The following is a 21,283-nucleotide window of genomic DNA, read 5'->3' as shown; positions in this document are numbered from 1 at the left end:
TCGTTGTTTCTTTAGGTTCATGTATATTGAAATTGATTTTTCAAATACCAGGAGGGTACTTGAAAATACTGAGAGACAAAAAGAAGGAAACAGCCTCCGTGCTTAAACTTATGCTAAGTGAGCCATCAGTCAGATACGAAATATTGAACTCTAATTTCATGATACAGAGCGCTCAGTAATAGCAGTCTAAGATATTAATCTGTTCTTCATTACTTGTTCCTGAGGGATACTTCCTTCTTCGTTCTTCCAGCGTAACTCCCTGTGCTGCACACAGAGCGAGTGTCGTGTGAACCAGATCAGGGAACTGATTTGGCTTGAAGTTGTGTGCTGATGTGCACTTAAGATCATATCATTGCCAAAAATAGCACTGTCCTGCTCCTGTGTTACTTCTTGCACTATGTTGGTACAAGTATTTCTTTGGCTTCACAGTGAGCAGACTCAGAGTACTATTCTGTGTCAGAAATAATGCAGCGAAAAGGGGTGACTTTGTAGATGCTGTGTTGGGACCACTTCTTTTTTCTCGAGCAGAGGTGGACAAGAATGGGATTAGTAAAAAATAATCTTGCTTCTAGTTGTGTTTTAAAATGCATGTCATACTACACAGCCTTTAAAGAAAGCTTTGCAATGGAAACTGTCTTTAAATCTGATCTGTTCCTTCAACCGTTTAAGGACATGACAGGAAACAGATGAACAGGTTTAGCTGAGCCAGGGGTGGGAATAAGTGGAGAAGGTGGTGTGTGTGTGAATACTTCAAGGCAGGATTGCTGTAAAATATGTTATGAAACCATGTCACGCTGGACAGTGGAAAGCTGACCCTGAGGGAGGAGAATGGCAGGGGAGTAGAGAAACCTGTAGCAGAAAGTGACTGAATGTTTGTAGCCTCTAGAGATACGATTCCTGATAAGTTTGTGTTGATCTAAGACTTTGCTTCTGGAAAGGGCAGTCTGCCCTCCCTGCAACTCCAGCTTCATCATTTCCTTATTCCTATCGCTTCTAGTGATTGTGAAATTGCAGGGTACGTTGGATTAGCTCATTGATCTGTCTGAAAGCAAACTTGCCAAATCGAGAGTCTGGCAGGGTGCTTCACTCACCAGACAGTGACGTGTCTGTAGAGCCAACATAATGCAGGAATTGAAGTGCAGGGAAGAGTGGGATTGTGTCTTTCAGTAGCAATTTAATTTAAATGTACTAATGCTGATTGTGAAGTAGCCTCTCTGTGTTTTTTTTTTTATGTTGAAGTATCTGTTCTTTAAAAAAACAAAACAAAAAAACCAACAAAAAAAACCCAAACCAAACAAACCCCAAAAGGTCAAACAAAACCACCCCACTAGCATCCCACAAATCCCCAACCTTCCCCGTTTAAATCATTCTGCAGTTGGTAGAAGAGAATCTTCTCTAGTTTTTCTTTACGTATTTTTTAAGCAGGGTGGAAGGATGCCTTTGGTCATAACAATGATTTTTGTTTCGTATGTCTGGTGTTGAAACAACTGCTCTACATGGCTAAAAATGAATTGTATTGTTCAGATCTGCGATGCATTTTTTGTTGCAAATATAAAATTCATCATATTGAATTTGAATTCTGCTATTATTTATAATTTAAATACAGCATATATATGTTAAGCCTCTCTAAAAACCTGAATTTAGAAAAAAATTAATAATACTCATGTGGGAAGGTCAAATTAAAGGTGCGTTCAGCAGCAGCATTTGCTCTTACTCTTCTACATCTCAAATGAAATGTAACACAGTATAAATGGGTGTTCCTTCTATCGAATCACTTCTATTAGAGCCTGGACTGTCATTTTATGGGGGTGAATTACACTAGTTATGGTGGGCTTTACAAGTCACTGTACCACCAACAGCTGGGCCTGGGAAAGCAACAGATACCTTGATCTCAACCCCCTATACATACATATGCTTTCTTGTTACCTTTTTCACTGAGCAGATGTTTAACTCCTATGAAAGAAGAACTGGTTTCTTCACCCCCTTCAAAGCTTTACAGACAATTTCCTCAAAAATTTTCACTGAAGCTTTTCTTCTGTTGTCCCACCTAGAAAATTTCAGAACTTGCAAAAGATCATCCAACTGAAAAAGGCCCAAAATCTTTATCAGCTTCCTGCTGACCTGAAAATAGCGCAGACCAACAAATGCCAAAGCTTACCTGTTACAAAATTGTTTTTGTCAATAATGCTTTAGTAGTAATCTTTAAAGAGCATAGCGATGACATAATTTCGGTGTTTCAATAAGAGTTTTAAGCATTTTACCAATAATCTTTGCAGCTACTCAATTAGCCATGTAACTGTAACAGTTGAATACACTGAAGATGATAGTTCATGGTCAGGGTTACTGTTAGATTTGCTGTTTTCTTGGTCTTTTCAATACAGCTACAGTGAAAGTAGTCTGTGGTCTGTTTTAATGTGTATAAGATGAAAGCAAGTTTTCAGGACCACACTTGTGTTGTGGTCCGGAAAATGGAGCAGTACAACTTGACTGCTTCTTTAACACTTCGTGTGGAAAAGTGAATCAAGAATTACTGTGTAATTGGCATGCAACATTAATTCACTAATATGACTTTTTATGATACAGTGCATGCCTGTTCCAGTGAGTACTGTTGTGAATGGTAACCACTTAGCTGTCAAAATTTTGGCAGCAGCTCTAGAAAATCCTGCAAAATAGAATAGCTGTAGGAAGGGAGGCTGCAGCGTGAAGGAACAGGATCTTGTGCATTGAAAGAAACTACCTCTCAGCTAATGAGAAGGAGGATGCAGCCACTGAGCATCATAAAAGAATTTGCCGTTTGTAGCATATTAATGTCTTGCAGAATTTTGAAGTGTCATGTCCATAAAACTGTCTTTCCATCCTGCTGTCCAGTAATTTAGCACAGCCTGGAAGATAGAGATGTGGTCTCTAACTTGCATAGGCAGAAGCAACTGAGGAGTAGTTACTGGCCCTCTGATGCTTTGCTGTGAAAAATAAGATAAAAATCTATTACACATAGAAGCTGTTTGTTTTGTTGGTCCTTCTGTTTTTTTCAGCAGAACCAATGCATTTTAAAAGCATCCAAAAATGTAGCAGGCATTTCACTTACATGAAAGCAAGATCCGGTCTTAGCTCCCAAATATTTTGAAGTTGAACTTAAGATGAAAATTTTCCTGGTATTTGACAACACACTAAATAGGAAAGGATTTGAAAGAGGATCTGGTAAGGCTGGCCCTCTTACAAATATGAGGATGAGTGAATTTTTTTGTAGCATACAAAATATTAAGTCAATTAATTTCTTACTTTTCTCTCAAAGATGAGAGGCGTTAAAGAAATGGCAACAATAATGTTTCTGAAGTATATTCACTTCTCAATGCATCTGCTAAAGTGTGTGAATGTACTTTAAATTCTATTTTATTTTATTTATCTGTGGAGTTGGCAGTTTCCTTATTTCCTTACCGAAGAAAAGGATATAAAATATCATCTGAGTTGATTAGGATGGTTCCTTGTTTAGTGGCTAGAGCTGCTTTGGAGAGAAGCTGGCTGTCATTAGAGAAATGCACATTTGAGTGTTGGTGCCTTCCCATAGCGTTCTTCAACTTGTAGTTGCAGTTGTAAAAAAAAAAAAAAAAAAAAAACAACTCTTTACCTTGGGTTTTTTCTTAAGTCATTGTTGCCCCACCTTTTACTGGTCACTTCCAGTGGTCATATCGCTTCTGTCGGTCATAAGGAGTTTTCAGGTAATTTTTGTTGTGTTTTTTCGATGATCCACAGTAGATACTCCAGAGCTTTATGAGGTCTTTAGAAGCACTGAGCCTGGCAGGTGAAGATAAAGAACTTACATGACATGATACCCTGTGGGAAGCCACTGTAGAAAGTAGACTGGCTTGTTGTGCTGCTGGTATCGCGTGCTCTGTATCAGCCCGGCTTTCTGAAGAGCTGATGGTGGTGTGCCCAGGTACAGTCCAGACAGGACACGAACCACAGTGCTCCAGACTTGATCCCTCTCTAAGGCAGCTAGCAACAGTTCTGATGTTGAACCAGAGACATATTTATATCCTAGGTTTGAAAATACATCATTTCATTACAAAATAAACGATGTTTATCAATGCAACTAATATTCGTTTATTTTGCTACATTTCTTAAAGCTTTGGTAACTTGTTTTACTAAATCATGTCCTTGATTTTGGAAACTTCTGCATAAATGAATCTCTCAAAGAATTAACATTGGCGGGTTTTTTTTCCAAATATTCTAGTCTCTTTTCCTAGCGCGTGACAGAGCTGTAGAAGGTGTTATGAATAGAGGCTGAGCAATGGTTCACAATGAGCAATGTACAATCTGTTAAGTGTTGTTGTCTTATTTTGCTGTGTTATAAGTGATTTGGACTGTGAGGAAGTGAGAAGCTTAGCCCTGCCAGGAAAAGAAAAAATCCTAAGAGGTTGCAAATGGTTTCTTATTTATTGGCTTACCTCGAGAAAGCTGTGATTTTGATGTAGTCTAAAAAGACCGAGATAACCCACAGACTACAAAATGCATGCAGTTACTGGCCAAGTGCTTATGTCCACTCTGCGGCCGCTTCACGTAGCGGTTGGTCATGGGTCTCCTGTGGGCCTGGGTGATCCTGTGGCCTGAAGATGCAGTTGCTTAGCTGTGGTTCCTTCAGACACTCTGAATCTGGGGGGGGGGGGGGGGGGGGAAGTGACTGTTATCCTTCAATTGCCAGGATGGTGTATTAAGTGTGAAACTGAGGATTTATGTTGCGTGCTCAGTGCAGTAGCAGGAGAAAATGGAGATGCTTAAGAAGTCAGGGTCTGTTAGGATAGTGTCCAAGCAGCATGTAGGAAGGAGTGCACGTTCTTACTGGTACAATAGTCTACCTCATGGACTCTTCTGCTTTTCAGGAGTGCTCATTGGAGTGAGCTATCCCCAGAACCACAGCTTTTTGTTTGTTTGTTTTATAGGAAACTCGTTGGCTTACTCTAAAAGAGAGCTTAGGAGTGAATAGCACTTATGCAGTGTGGATGTTCAAGGTAACAGATTATTGGAATGAATTAGGAGCTCAGTTATTACTTGACAGTGCGGTCATCTTATTGCTATCTGTTGAGAATATTTTAAAGTAAAAGCTAAGAGGCTTGTTTTATGAGGATATTTCTGAGGCTTATTGGGATCCCATGTTTTCAATATCAGGTGCCTAATGAAGAACTGTTTTATGGTATCTGCTTTGCAAGGCATTCTGTGACTAAGTGGTTCCACTTGCATTAGCTAGTATTACTTGGATTTTAAAGTTTGAATTTTGTGAAGAAGCTCTGTTTTCTCCTGTAAATAGCATGTTGCTTCAATGGTAGGGAAAGATCAGATGACAGAAGAGGTTTCCTGGCACAAGATGGTAGCAGTTTCTGGTTTTCTCTTTCTGTCTGAGGAGCTGTCATAAAGGAGCTGCATGTGCTGTTTATAAAGATAAGACAATAAGGGATTTAAGTTTGGTTAGTTACATATTCCAAAAGCTAAGTGAAGACACATTAACTTAAGTATATTTCTGAGAGAATACAAGATTGAGCAATTTGTTTATCTAGCATTGTGTTATTAATACCCTTAACACTGCAGTCTTTGGACTTCATGGATTTTAGTCTGCTTTAATACTGTAGTAATCAAGTTGCTTTTCCCCACCCTTGAATTTGAGGTGTAAGATAATAAATCCCCTTTGGTACACATCTTGGTAAGCACATACAGAAGTGGGGTGGAATATTGGACACTGCCATGGTATGTTATACTCAGCCACTATCTGTTATGAAAATATTCCACTAATATTTGCTTTACAGTTTCAGCATTTATTTTTTCTGTGCCTAAGAGGTCTTACTCCAGTTTTATCTCAGAAATTGAAAGTCTTAACTGTTACAGCCAATGGCATCAGTTTATAAAGTGATAATTTTCAAGAAATCTAATGTAGTGGAACTTGCTTATTAAATAATTAAGTAAAGGATGCTATAAGGGTTTTGAGGGAGAACAACTTCTGTCATCTATGTTTCAGAATTTGTATGAATACTTTTTTTTAAGGTAATTTTTACTGTTAGATAACATTCTTCTGAAAAAAAAAAAAAAAATCTGATTCCCACACTCTGTTTTGGGTATTGTATGGTTTGTATGCTTTAACTAGAAGGAACTGAACATGAAATTATTCTTTGGAACTGTTGGTATAGCTTTTCACCCACTTTCTCTTTTTGAAAAAACAGTAATGTTATTTTAGCTACTGCTACTTTGTAGTTCTGAGAATGAATATTGTTTTACTGTTGTCCTGTTGTCATTCAACAAATACATTATATGTGCATTTATGCCATCTCTGGATGTTTATTTCAGTGCAATGCGTGTATTGTTGTCCAAGTTACCACGACCATGGATTGTTGATGAGAAGAAAGATGATGGTTACACTGCCTTGCATCTGGCAGCTCTCAATAATCATGTGGAAGTGGCTGAACTTTTGGTGCATCAGGTAGGACTCTTCTCTCAGGAGGATTTAAATGTCACAGTTCAGTTAACCATCTGATGTGAAAATAGTTTGCTGCTTTACACCTGCAATTGCAATGCAGAAGCGATGGAGCAGGGAAGGACACGTGGTGAGCTGTAAAGGTCAAACTTGCCTTTGAGATCATTACAGCGGCCTAATGGTGCAGAGGGACCGAAGAATTTGATACGTCGTTCGATTCAACAGATCAACATCTGTACAGTGAATAATTAAAGTATTTAATCACTTCTGCTCTCAAACCTCCAAACCTAGGAATCATATTCAGGGTCATATTCAGTGCCCTAGTGGACTGCCTTGCCTGTAGCTGAACTGCTGGGATGATAATGATCTAATGCTTTGAATATCTTTCAGGGCAATGCTAACCTGGATATCCAGAATGTTAACCAGCAAACTGCTCTGCACCTTGCCGTTGAACGACAGCATACACAAATTGTTAGGGTAAGTATCTTATTTGCAATAAGCCATATGGTTAATGGTACTTGATTCAAGCTGATGGTAGCTGTTAAAACATGGGTGCTTCATGAATATTTAAAAAATGATTTAACAACATGTAGCCCTTGAATGTTTGTATGATTAATTTTGGTCAATTCAGAAACCTGCTAATTTGCTCAGAAGGTCAGTCGGCAATATGAAGGACACTTCAGGAATGCTAAATTTTTGTACATGTACATTATAGTTTCCTCTGTGCAGTTGCCAATTCCAGCATCCCTCCTTATTGAGTAAGGGGGAATGTGTTCCGCTGTTACATGTCTGAGTCTTGTGATCCTGTAATGGGACCTTCAAATAGCATTTCTGATGCCTCTTGCTGTATGAGTAATTATTCTTGCTGATAACTTTTGCAAATTGTAGCTAAGTGAAACAGCTTTTTACGAGTTTAACCACTTTTCAGTCTTCTGAGTGTGTAACTCCCTGTTCTTAGCTTGGGAGGGCTATTAAGCAGTAACAGTGAAAGTCGTGCTGTTTCTGTTTTTTGCTCGCATGGTTGCAAAAATTAATACTTCAGTTTAAGAAAACTTTGTGACTGGCACAGGAAACAGGAGTCTGGCACAGCTTGCCCGTTATGGCTTGTGTGCCTTGTCCATAGGGGACCTATGTGACTTAGTGTTTGGATTGCTAGCGTGGGTTGTTGAGGCTCAGAGAGAGCACTCACTGCTGTAGGATGTGTTCCCTATGAGTGAATACATCAACTTGGCCTTGGCCCTCTGAGTAATTTTTTTTTTTTTTTTGTCTTTATAGAGTAAGAGTCATGGCATGGTAAAAGCTATCTCTTATTTAGGCCTACAGAGAATTGTCCCCCCTATGCAGACCTATATCTGTGGTTCTGTTTAGCGTTATTTTGCCGTAAGGTTTCTCCATCTCCAAGGGTTGATGGATGTGATCCCATTACAGTGAAACATGTGATATGGCCCTATATCTGGAACTGCTTGCTACCAAAAGAATGGTTTCCTAGAGTCAGTGTCACTTGCATCCTGCAAGCTATTCGCAGCTATATTTGGTGAGCTCTTGTGCCCTTCTGGAACTGACACGGTACCTGGGAATACAATACTAATGTAGCAGATGAGCAGGAAGGTAGGCATGTTGAAGAACTAGTATGTGTATTGGACTGACATGCTTATATCCGAGAATGTTTAAGTGAATGACCCTGTAGAGTATCCATACTTTGGAGTTGGATTAACTTTGAGAAGTCCTAAAATAACTCATGCAACCATGCAAAGAACATGTTGGCTCTGTATTTCAAAGTTAATTCTTATTGGGTACCTTCCAGGGCTGGGTTGTACCCTCAGGCATCTGTGGAATAGTGGTCAAAGGTAGCAGGGTTCTTTTAAAAGCCCTGCTCCCATGACAAAGGGTGGTGGTTTGCTTTTTTTAATTTTTCTTTTTTTTAACTTCTGCAAAGGCTTTGAATTTTCATGGCAGCTAAGGATTCTAGGTTGCTCTGAAAAGAGTTCTTTTATAGATTTTCTTCCAGAAGAAGCTCGTAAGCAGTAAATAGCTAGTGGCAGACACAAGATAAGAATATGAGAAAAAAAAGTTGGGCCAGAGTAAGTCCATTTAGAGAGTGTAAGAAGTTGGGGGGAAAGTGTTGCAACTATTATCTGGTTTTCTTGGTTTCACTTGTGGAAGAAAAGGTTGGGGAAAATGGTAAGCTGCAGTCAATTACAGGCAGGTATTTCCTTGGAAATTAAGTTCTGAATTCCTGTTAAGCTATTTTCCTTTTCTAGCGTCTGAGATTCTTTGATTCCAAGAGGCTGAGATCCTTGTAAGCATGCAGGTTCTGAAGAGGGAGATCCCACTTCATGTATTCCTGTTTCTAGGCTATGCCTTTTGTCTCTGCTGCTAATCTGAACTTTGCAGAGTAGCAGAAGCTCAAAACTAAAGTTAAGACCTCAGCTGCTATCTACAGGTTTCTGAATAGCAACAATGACAGGGTTTAATTTTTAGGGGCAATTGTTATTTGTCAGCCTGTGTTGACTTTTTTGTTTAACAGCATATTTAAGGAAGTTCTGGTGTATCGAATTATGGGAGGGCTGTATGCAAAGGCAGTATGAATAGGAGGGCCTGTGCAGCCTTGTGCTTGCTTTTGTGTCATGTGACCTGGAATGTGTGTCTAAAATTAGCCTTAAAGATGAGTCTTACAGTTCATTACTTTCTAAAGTGTTCTAAGATAGTATTTAATAGTGTCAGTGGTTTTTATGTCTTCTGCTGAATAAAGATAAACCTAAGTACATGCTTAACTACTTTGCTAATGGGAGGATACTGTAAATTAAGTTGTAAAGTTTAGCATGGTGTGAAAGTGGTGATTTTTGAGGTCATTGAAACCTAATAGTAAAGAATATGTACTTATCTAAATTATTGCCCGCTTGTTCTGGTTCTGATATATTGCTATAATATGTTACATTGTTTGTAGGCTATCTTGTAAGAATTAAAGGTTTTGGACAGTATAAAGAATCCTCTAAAATAGCATCTCTTGTAGTGCTTCTTCAGAGGACAGGCAAGCATTAGGCTTCTGCTGAAATAAGCTTGATATTTGAAGAGATAAGTGCTTCAGTTGAGGGCTGAGCTCCAAGTATGGAAAATAAATTTAAATAAACTCAACTGCAAATTGTAGCAAGATAAGAATAACCCTTTTCGGACCTGCTAGAGCATCCTAAACCATAGTTTCACTGAAATTAGTTTTAAAAGGAATAAATAGCGCTTTTTTTTTGAGTTTTAAATTGGTTTCTCTCTCATTTCAGCTCTTAGTCCGTGCAGGTGCTAAGCTGGATATTCAGGATAAAGATGGGGATACTCCCCTGCATGAAGCCCTGAGACACCACACCCTGTCACAGCTCCGCCAACTCCAAGACATGCAAGATGTGGGCAAGGTAGATACTGCTTGGGAGCCATCAAAGAACACAGTAAATAAAATGCATTTATTTATTACTTTTTTTTTTCCCCCTGCACATTTGTCTCTTTATTTGTCTAGTTTGTCTGGTTCTGTACTGTTGAACTGGCAGCATAAATTTACATAGACATTCTGGATTAGACTGCAGTGTAGACAGAAATCGTATTGTTATATGTGGCTTTTCACATGTGGTTATTGTCTTTGTTAAAGAAAAAATGGCTTATTTAGTTCAAAATATTTCTACAAATCTGTCTTCCATAGTGAACGTGTATGGCTACCAAAAAAACCAAAAGTAGCTTTTTAGGAAAGAAAAATAAGCAGTATCACAGTACAGAATAAGACTAAAATTGTTTTCTGTGATTCAACATCTTGCATGTCCTTGTAGCTTTAATTGTTTAGCTGCTTCTATAACCTTCTGAAAGCTTATTCTGTTAGAATAAGGCATTCTTAATCTTTATATGTTTATTGTTATGTATCTTTCTGACAGAGTTCATTTCAGAAATTGTGCTGTAGTAAGGTAATAGTCTAAGAAACTCCAGGTAATAAAGGTCAAAATGTTTTATTGAAAAAAGAAACACTCACACCCAAAAAGCTGTGTGAACACTATATGCAAAACTGAAGTTTATAGTTTTGTTGATAGGCAAAGGAGAAGTAAAATTTTTGAGTGACTGGGACAACAAATTTGTCTTTAAATGTTAAATGCCATTCATTTAATTAAAAAAAAACCCAACAACTTTATTAAAAAGCCTTTGTTCAAAACAATAATTCCACTGTACAACAAATGTTTTTCAGACTGGTTACTTAATCTTGCTGAAATACACTGGAATAAGCTTTGAAAAAAGATTTAAAATATGACTGGCATATGTAAGAAAATGCTAGTGTCCTTTTAAGTGAGAGGAGGAAAGCAATTACAGCTCAGTTGTTTCCATGATCTGAAATGGACTCTGTGAGAGGTGGCCAAAATACTTAGTGTGCATGTATTTAACTGTGAAACGAATGAACAGGAGAGAAATACTTTTTCTGTGATTCAGTATTTCATAAATAGTTTTCTCTGTTGCCCATCTTATTAGTGGCATTCACAATGAAACTAGAGTTGTTGTGGTTTGAGTTTTTTAACACAAGAAGTGGGATTTTTTTTTTTTCTACCGCCTTTTTAAATTTTAGTTTTTTTCTTCTAGTTTCATTTGAGACGTATCCTTGGTTTAAAAAAAAATAATTAAACTTTTGGTTTATTCCTATTAAAATAATAATTGAAAAAAAAGGCAGGGGGAAGACAACACAACAAACAAACAAACAAATCCCTGCATGATTATATCTCTCCGGTCACCTAAAAATGTGCTGATGTTTAAAAAAAAAAAAAAAAAAATCACAATCAACCAGTACCTCCTGTATTAGCTTGATCAAACTATTGGTCATTTTTTTGCACTTTGTTTAGCTGCAAAAAAAAACTTTTTTGCCTAATTAACAAATTTGGGAGGTTTAAGTGGTGTGGAGAAGATACGTGCCCCCAGAAAAGAGGCGAAAACTTGCTTATTTTAATTTTATGTGGCAGCAACATAAGATGTGGCTGAAATGTAAAAGATGGAGTAAAGCTGGGCTAAGATATATCTGAAAACTCTTTAAGGTGATCAGCAGATCAAGCTATCTTGAAAATGTTGTTTTGTGGAAAATAGTAATTGAGAACAATACTTGTACCTATCTACCTTTATTTAAATAAGGGTAATGTAAAAATGCTATAAACTAGATTTTACCAGCGAACACTTTTAATAGTAGGCCACCTTTTGGCCCAAAATCATATATCAGAAAAAGACAGGATCTAGGCTGCTGAAATATGTGCAGGCACCTGGACCTTTAAAGCGATCCAAGGACACATTTGTAATGTCTTGTGTAGAATTGCAAATACAGGTGATGGATGATAGAGGATAAATAGGATTAATAGTTTCGTCTGAGAAACAGAAAGGCTTTCTTTTTGTGAATATGATGACTTAAGTTAAATTCATGGAATCTGTATTTTTGGGATTAATTTTTATTAATTTCTTTAAAGATAGGGAAAACACATCAGATTCCTTTAGTCTATGTGATAGCAAATCTGATACATAAATCTTTAGTATTTTAGAGCTCATTTTTGCTTGGCTAAATTTTAATCAACTTTGGACTACTGTCCTGAAGATACCAACCTACTAGCCCCGTAGGGTGCCTCTTTGTAGTATAGTACTTCAACAAATAATGATTTTTTTGTTTGTTTGTTTGAATAAACTGAAAAATAACAAAAAATTAACTTGCAGGATTTTAGATGTTTTTCATATTTGATAAAGTTGGTTGGACAGCAGCTCCATTGAAATTTTACCATTTGTTATTTTTTGCTTTGAGCATGGTTTAAAATATGAAACAAACTTTTTACTGATATCGTGAGCTTATTTCATAAGTGGCATTACATGGAATGAGTTCTTTAGCATTGATTTTTAGTAATTCCTTCCGAATGTCAACATTAAGCTGTTGTAATAACTAAAACAATTTTTGTCAGGTTTCTTCAGCTGTTTTTTGATAGACTATTTAAAATGCATGTAGTGAGCAATCTTGATAATACACAAAGCCCTACACGTTTTAGGTATCAATCTGAAAAACGTTTCTGTGTTCAAGTGCTATGAGCGGTGAGCCCCATTTCTTTAAATAATTTTAAATGTTTTTCATCCAGCACACTGTGGTGATTGTACATCCGGGAGGAGAAGAAATTATCTGAAGTACAGTCCCCACCACCACAAAAAAAGTTGTTTCAGTTGCTTTATTATAGGTGCAGTGTTCCTTGGTCTAGGGTAGTTTTTATTCTAAATAAATGTATCATTTCCCAGGGTCATTTAGTGTAATTTATTTTAATATAGGCATTTTTCAGACCCTTAAAATGCTTTCAAGATTCAAAGTGATGCCACCACCTAAATCCTAACTTAAACTAAAGAAACTCTAATGGAAGTCAGTTAGGTGCTTATAGCTTCAAAGATAGCTCAGTAGCTACGATAACTTAGATGTTATTTATGCTGTTTGTGTGGATTACACTGAGTCTTCTCTCTCGCAGGTGAATTAGCTGGGACTGGCTTTTCTTGATGCGTCTCAGGGCAAGCACCCTCCAGAGGAGGCTTGCTGCAGCCGTAATAGGCACTAAGACATAATGTTTATTTTTGTGCATGGGTTGAGTTGTGGTTTGTTTTCTTTTTTTTTTTTTTTTCGTTCTGTGTGCCTGAAATGTTGCAGACTACCAGAGAAGTGTCATGGGATGCAATATTGTCTTGGTGTTTTTAAAGCATACAGCACACAGAGGCATTTTAGGACTCAAGATTTTCTTGAATAATGTTGATGACTGTTCCAGGTGGAGGAGCCAGTCTTGGCATAGTGTATATCCACACCGAGTGAAGCAAACTATCCTGTTAGCTGTGTTTGATTTTCCTCTTGGAGATACAATAGCTGTTCGTTCAGGAACAGCTCAGAGCCCATGAGGTACCAGTGTGGATGGTAAGAGAACTCTTGTCCCAGCAAGTAAGAAAGGACTACAGCAAATTGTTTGGTGTTGGCATGCCTTCAAAAAGTCTACTCTGCCAACCTTGGAGCAAATCAGCTTTCAGTCGGCGTTGTGCTACCTTGGCTGGATTACTGGCATGGTCCAAGGTACTCGGACTGAAGCTAGATAAAATCTCTGCTTCACTTCAGCCAATGCTGTAATTGAGGTGCAGAAATATGGTCTGAATTTATAAACAAAAATGTTCCGTGATCTGAACACCACAAAACAATTTCTTTCCATAACTTACTGGTTTTCCTGGTATGAAGTCTTTCAAGTTGTACTGTTCTTATCTGATCATAGGGAAGAATGAAGGACCATGAGTATCTGTGAATTCATGAAATGACCTTCAAGGGTCTCGTAGCACCTCAGTAATACTTATTCATATAAGAACTCTGAACTAGAAAAAAATGTATAGACTGAGGTTTAAAAAAACTGCTTCTCTAGGAAACTGGGTGGCTATATGATGAGAAGGATAATCTTGCAGTTGTCAAGGCAGGGTAAAGACTTCTAATACATACTTCATCTCCTGCAAGACATGGACCCAAACCAAGCCTTTTTCTTCACAAGTCACCTCTGAGAGGTGGGGGAAATAACTAGAAGGGTTTTGAAAACTGTTTTCTTTGTAGTTCAGACTTCAAGATATGCAACCTCTAGGGCTACAGTGACAGGTATCTGGTATTTTAAATGTACTCCTGTATTCTGTTGTGTCTGAAATAGCACATCTAGTTCTTTAAATACAAAATGGTTGTTAATCCAGCCAAAATTACGTAATTTTTAGGGGTGATACTTGACACCCAGCTTTTAGAAGACGACCTGCAGGGATAGATTGTACAAACTGAAAGTGGCAAAGATAGATGTACATCAGTCAAGTTGGGCACTTAAACCAATTAATGGGAAAGAGGTGCATACAAAATCCTGCCTTTATCCTAGTGTCAAAGCCTTTATAATTCTGGAATTCAGCACTTAAAACTCCTTGAATTGGAGTTGTCCTAGCTGTGCCAAAGCTGTTCGTTTTGAATATAGTCTAGCGTAGTTTGCCGAGGGATTCTTAGTGGTGCCAGCAGTTCTGTGTTATATGTAGTCTGCATTATACTTATGCGTTTTATCTGATCAAGCTTTAATACAAAAAGATGTTGGAGCAGGCCCAGAATGCTCCAGAGTAGGTGAATCCTCTCCTTGCCTGGGCTATGGTAGTGAGCCTTCTCTCTTTATTTTTCTAGCTGGCTCTGTGAATTATGCCTAATCAGTATGCTAATGCAGAAATACAGTAATAGTTGTAATAGGGTGAAGGAGCGTTACATGATTAGCCCAGGAGGACAGGTATGTGAGTTTAAATCCCTCCAGGCTGAGAAGGCAACTGAAATCAAGTCTTTCTTGTGCTGGTGCTTTACTCACTAGACTAAAAGTAAGTGTGTATTCACTTCTCTGCCCAACTGCATTTTCAGTCCAAGTGTGGTGGTGGTAGCATTTTCTCTGCACTCAGAAATTTCAGTATACTTTGAGTGTATTCTGAATATACCCACTGGGACTTTACCCTTTACAGTGCTTATATAGAAGGACAGCCACTTCAAAAGTGAGTATAGGTGTGCAGCAGATTGAATCCTTCAATAGCTGGACTATTTCTTGATGAATTTTAGTTCCTTAAAGGAAAGTTGAGTATAGCTGACTCAATATTAAGCAACCATACAATTGTTTTGATTTTAGTTCTAGAGATGCTTCCTTGGGCCTACAGATTTGTTCGTACGTGTGTATGTGCATGTGCGCACGTCAAATAGTTTTCCTTCAGCCAGACTATTCCTAACTGTTTAGAGAGTCTCTCAAGTTGCTTACATATTTGTTTTCTTTCAGTTAATAATGGGACTTGGCACTCAGGGAGCAGAGAAGAAGAGTGCAGCATCTATTGCCTGCTTCCTGGCAGCCAACGGAGCTGACCTCAGCATTCGTAATAAGAAGGGTCAGTCTCCTCTCGACCTCTGCCCTGATCCTAGTCTCTGCAAAGCATTGGCTAAATGTCACAAAGAAAAAGTCAGGTTTGTATATTGATAAAATACACAGTTTCCAAATCTCTGCTTTCTATAGATTAACTGATGAATTTAAAACATTGTGCCTTTATTAGCAACAGTGTTAAAATATACAAGATTTTTCTTGACTTTCAATTAATTCTTGGTATTCTATAGTACATTGAATGCTATTTTCAAATACACTAGTTGAAACTTACACAAGTCTTATGGGACTTTCATACATGTTAATAGGGGAGGGAGGAGAATGGGAAGGTGGCAATGTGCAGTTGGAGGTTGGTAGAACTTCAAACCATTCCAGAAAAGGGCAGGAGGTGGGGTGGGAATCACTGGAAGAATAACTAAGCATTGGGCAGGTTACCCAGGGAGGTTGTGAAATATCTGTCTGTGCAAGTTTTGAAGACTGGAATGGGCAAAGCTGGGTATAACCTGATGTGAATTCAGTGTTGACCCTGCTTTGAGTGGGTGACCTCCTGGGTACCTGTCAACCTGAATGATTGTATGATCCTGTAAAAGAAGGAGAGGGTAGGTCTGATGTCTCAGAAGCACTTCTCTAGGGATTGATTTCAGTGAAATGCCATGTTATCAAGTGCATGCAGTATGAGAATTTTCAGCTTGCTACTTGTCCTAGTTGTGTTCCCACCATTGGCTTACATGATTCTCATCCTTAATTCCTGCATGGAAATCAAAAATGTACTTGCAAAATGTCATGAAGAGAGACTGGTTTTGTTGATGCTACCCTGGTGTGTAAGGTGCTTATTTTCTTCAGAGTCTTTCTGTCTGTGTCTGTCTGTCTCAGCCTCATCCCTGTGGCTGTTCTTTCTCACCACCTTTTATGGGCTTGAGCGGGCTGTAGGAATGGGCTGGTTAGGTTCAACCCGCGCTCCCTCTGCTGGGTGAGCAGCAGCATAGGACAAAGATCCGAGGTGAATTCATTGTGGGAGTTTGGGGGTTCTTTTACAAGCCTGTCATTTGCTAAGTATTGGAAGTATATTGAAGGTTAAAGTGTTAAGCTGTGCAGTTCTAAATCTAGAGGGTACATCTCTGTTAATAAAGTAAACTCTTAGAATGGGAGGGAAGGGGTTTTTACGTTCATGAGATGCTATTCTGACTTGTGTGGCCTGTTTCTGTACAATGTCTTATCTGACCATATGACCTTGCACTCTGGTGTCAACTGTATGTTTGGGGAAATGCAGTTTGGATTGCTTTATGGTGATACACTGAGGTAAACAGCTAATTGATGTGCATTTTAAATAAAGAATTTTAAAAATTCTTAAAAGTAAGTTTGACTGCAAGGTTTCTTTGTAGTGGTCAGGTTGGTTCCCGAAGTCCATCTATGATCAACAATGATTCTGAAACCTTGGAAGAATGCATGGTGTGTTCAGACATGAAGAGAGATACTCTGTTTGGCCCATGTGGACACATTGCCACGTGTTCTCTTTGTTCACCACGGGTGAAAAAATGCCTCATCTGTAAAGAACAAGTTCAGTCTAGGACAAAGGTAAAAACTTCCAAAGTTTATTAGTTCTCTTTCTGTTTTTAATGGAAAAGTAAAAAAAAAAAAAAAAGAGGTCAGGGAAAAGTGTAGTATATTTTAAGTGGTATTTTGCCTTACAGGTGTCTCACTGGATGGAATTAATTTTGCAGCATAATGATACCTTGTCCCAACATTGTATGTTACTCTTTTCTGTTTGCCTGTACTCATGTCCTACCTGCCCCTCATTCTCTCCCCACCTTGCAATGTCTTCATTGTTCAGGTCCTCAGAGTTTCTAATACAGTCACCAAGGGATGCTTTATTTAAACAGATATTTCCCTGCCCCCCCGGTATTTTTTTCCGCATGTTAAGATAAATTGGTGCTTTCCCTGAAGTATAATTTCCTTCAGCAATATTCAGTTCTGAGTTCTTCTATTCCTTAGGGCTTCTTGGAAAGATGATTTGACGGTAAACCGAGTTAGTTAATACGTGCTTGTTTTTGAAGTTAATAACTACTTTCAACTTTTACCTTCTCTTTCTTTACAATCATGAATTTCATTATGCTGTCTTTCTCCTTCAGAGTATCAACGAGTTGTGCCCTATTTTGGGGACCTAGTCCCAGTAAGGTCCTCAGGTTTCTTAAATGTTTGCTCCTAAGTATTTGTGACTATATGGGTGCATCCCTGTTGCTTTTCTGTTTGGGTATTCTTTTATTCCCCATAATCACCAATTCTTGTCCTTCTGTTGCTTTTTGGCTGTTTTTAAAACAAACAAACAAAATACCACCACCACTCCCCAAAAAACAAACAAGCAAGCAGGCAAGCCGAACCCCCTCATGTCCCACACACAGGTTTTCTGATCTGTAGAAAACCCACTCTGTTCTTTTTATCTTTTTCCTAACACATTTGACTAGTCTGCTTCTGTGGTATGATTTTTTTTTTTCCTACCTCAGAATAAATACTGGAGTTGTAAATATGAATTAGTACTGTTTTTACTATTCACTCTCTTATTCTTACTTATACTGTTCACTATTCTGCAATGCATATTTTCAAAGGCCAAACGTTAACATAGTCGGAGCTCCTTTTTCTCTAGACTTTCTTTATAGTCAGCAAAAAGGTTCTGCCACTGGGTGATTCAGAGCAGCAAAGTAAGGCTTCTGCTTCCACTCATCCATCTAAAGAAGCTAATCTATGGAAATCAGCTCTCCCAGGTGAAAGCTAACCTTTGTGGATAGCCTTCCTTTGATTTCTTTTGAGACAGTGGAATATCTGTTCAATACTTCTATAAAAACTTATGGTAATATCTGCAAAGCTAAGAAATGAATGAACTTGGACAACAGTTCTATGGACTAGAAGAGGTCGTCCAGGCCAGTATGAATGGAGTGGTATGTGGTATCTGTAGTCACACTATATATACAGTTCATCACATTAAAGGGCTTAAGAAACCCTAACCCACAATATTAAAACAGATTACTATAAAAGTCTCTTATAAGTGAATTTCATAGAATCATAGAATAGTTTGGGTTGGAAGGGACCTTTAAAGTTAGTCATCTAGTCCAGCCCCCAAACAGCGAGCAGGAACGTCTTCAATGAGCTCAGGCTGCTCAGAGCCCCGTCCAGCCTGACTTTGAATGTTTCCAGGGATGGGGCATCTGCCACCTCTCTGGGCAACCTGTTCCAGTGTTTCACCACTTTCATCATAAAAAATTTCTTCCTTATATCTAGTCGAAATCTACCCTCTTTTAGTTTACAACCATTACCCTTTGTCCTGTCGCAACAGGCTCTACTAAAAAGTCTGTCCCTATCTTTCTTATAAGTTCCCTTTAAGTACTGAAAGGCTGCAATGAGATCTCCCCGCAGCTTTCTCTTCTCCAGGCTGAACAACCCCAATTTAAGTATATATGGTGGAACAAAGAAGGAGAACAGAACAGAGAAAAAGAAACACATGCTGTCTTAGCTGCTTCTCTATGCCTGTCAGTGTACTGAACATACAAATATTGCCAGCAAATATCTATTCTTAGAAGTCAGTGTGATCACTCATTGAAGTTGCATTTTGAGGTGCTGAATTAGTTAAAATAACACTAGATGGAGCTTCTTAAAGTCCACATGCATGCCAAAGAGCATGTAAAAATAAATTAATGTAGAGAGCAGGAGATAAACTTTTCTCATGTGTGTGTTTATTGTTCATTACAGATTGAAGAATGTGTAGTATGTTCAGACAAAAAGGCAGCAGTGCTTTTCCAGCCTTGTGGTCATATGTGTGCCTGTGAGAGTAAGTAAACTTGGTGGAAGTTCTGTTTGAAGTAATCTTGAAACAGAACATTTTTAATCAGATTGCTAAAAGCTCATTAGTAATCTGACTTCAGGTCCAATTTACTTGATTATCTGGTGTGATAGTCAGAATTTTGGCATTATTGGCATGCCGGTAACAAAATAATTGGATGACAAACTGGAGATTTTAAAAAATTCAGAAAGCAAGTGCTCTTCCATCTGAATTATTTAATTGTAAGTAGGCTTGCTCAGATTATAGAAGCCTGCTGTATACTGTTAAAACTTCCAAAGTAGTTAGAATTAATTTTATTGCTTTGTTGCAAATTTTGGGGCATTCAGATGTGCAAATGGTGTTTTAAGAGAATATTATAAATATTTATTTAATATGCTTCATTGCTAATGTACAGATTTGCACAAGGGCTGTATTTTTCCCTAAAAGACACATCATATATCTTTGCAAAGAGCACGAGTTATGATTCGCTCTGATTTATCTCGTGTAGCAAAAAAAGACATAGAAGACCTCCAGAATTTTTTTCGTTTTTGAGAATATGTGGATGAGAATGCAGCGATCACCTTGTCACCAGACATTTCAGGGCTTTGTTCAAGGGTCGTTTGCCTAGAGAAGAGCAGTCCTTGTTGCTGAGGATCTACATAAGAGGGAAGATAATCATTCCCATAAGTAACTGCTTACTTGGTCTCGCTAAAGAAGTCTGGTTGCTTCCTCTGTTCTGGCTGAGACACCTGACATTGAATCACTGACTTTACAGTTATCCTGATCTGGCCTCTTTCACTGTCTGCAGTTGAAAGATGATGAAAGAAGCTTTTTTGATTAGTTTCCCAGGAAGAGGACAGCAAAAAGATTGATTGCTGTGGTGAAGGATTTCAGCAGTGCAATACACATCACCAAGTCTAAGCTGTAACAAGGACAGCAAAAGGTTTAACAGATGTAGGAGATTTCATTCCAGGTTATTTTCTGGACATCTTGTTCAAGCAGGATGAGAGAGAGTCTTTAAACTTGTGTAGTTTATAGGACCCACTCTGTTGATTCACAGTAACCTTCAACATTTATGAGGCATAATCATTTGCCTTTTGTGGAAGAATTACAGCCTCCTTACTAGGATTATATCAAAAGATACAGGTTTACTCTTTTAAGGGTAAGGAGCCACACCTGTTTGCCCCTGGAGCATTAGGACAGTAAGTGAGATCCTTTGTACTAAAGGAAAAAGCAGGTAGTCAAGACATTCTTGGAGGTTCTGGTCTCAAATGTGTGTGAATTTTACTTTTTTAACTTCTGTAATTCTTGTGGAATAGACATCCATTTGGAGAAAGAGGAATGTGCTCACTTTAAATATGTTAAAAGACGATGAACAGAATAGGTTTACTTTGAATCCCAAACAAGACATTGTTTATAGGTGTGATTTGCAGAAAACGATGTGAAGATGAACACAAGTAGTTTTGTATTATAAGCATCTATTATGGCATTGCTATATAGTTACCATGAATAAACAAGCGCATGGATAGGAAAGAAATAAAATGAAAGAGCAGGATTCAGAGTTGATTTATTTCTTTGTCCTCTCAGATTGTGCAAGCTTGATGAAGAAATGTGTACAGTGTCGGGCAGTGGTTGAGCGAAGAGTGCCTTTCATAATGTGCTGCGGAGGGAAAGGTACAGAAGATACCACTGATGATATTTGTGAGTGACTCCAAAAGCCATACTCTTTCACATTCCCTCACTACCTTCTTATTCCATTCTTTTAAATTACCTAAATCTTTCCTCTACTTTTTAAGGAAAAGTTTATTAAAAACAGTGTTAAGCCAGGTATCCATTTGCTGTTCGCACTGCTTTCTACACTGATAGCAGCAGATGCGATTGTAACACCAGTCATTGCACTAAAGGATTGCTTCCAGCATCCAGGGAAGAAGTGGAAACATATATGACTTCTTGGCCACTTACTAAGGTCCTATGAAGCAAAAGCTGAAGATTGTCTGTAACTGTGCAAATGAGCAAATAAATGTTTTTGGTTTTGTTTTTTTTTTATTTCTGGAACTCTCTGACTGGTAAAGGAATGGTAAATATTTTGCATCTAGG

At 38.1% G+C, this 21,283-nt stretch overlaps 1 protein-coding gene across 8 annotated transcripts in view; it reads left to right on the top strand.

Annotated features, from left to right (window-relative positions):
• MIB1 (MIB E3 ubiquitin protein ligase 1) overlaps positions 1–21,283 on the top strand; it is an 84,782-nt gene that overhangs the window by 50,931 nt on the left and 12,568 nt on the right. For 5 of the 8 annotated variants that reach the window (XR_015704244.1, XR_015704241.1, XM_087755131.1 and 2 more), the window contains 7 exons: positions 6,331–6,463; positions 6,848–6,934; positions 9,733–9,894; positions 15,280–15,461; positions 16,758–16,950; positions 19,117–19,195; positions 20,774–20,887. Coding sequence is in view for 5 of the 8 variants with exons in the window: in XM_087755131.1 (XP_087611257.1) it covers positions 6,331–6,463; positions 6,848–6,934; positions 9,733–9,894; positions 15,280–15,461; positions 16,758–16,950; positions 19,117–19,195; positions 20,774–20,887 (950 nt within the window). In the remaining 3 variants the exon portion in view is untranslated. The remainder of the gene's footprint in view (positions 1–6,330; positions 6,464–6,847; positions 6,935–9,732; positions 9,895–15,279; positions 15,462–16,757; positions 16,951–19,116; positions 19,196–20,773; positions 20,888–21,283) is intronic. The other 3 variants (XR_015704247.1, XM_087755138.1, XM_087755139.1) reach the window with 2 other exon arrangements.

Source organism: Nipponia nippon, unplaced genomic scaffold, assembly GCF_047370975.1.
Source record: "Nipponia nippon isolate SJK-2023a ecotype South Korea unplaced genomic scaffold, ASM4737097v1 scaffold_1, whole genome shotgun sequence".
Taxonomy (NCBI): domain Eukaryota; kingdom Metazoa; phylum Chordata; class Aves; order Pelecaniformes; family Threskiornithidae; genus Nipponia; species Nipponia nippon.
The sequence above is the reverse complement of the archived record's forward strand: the minus strand, read 5'-3'. Positions and strand labels throughout refer to the sequence as shown.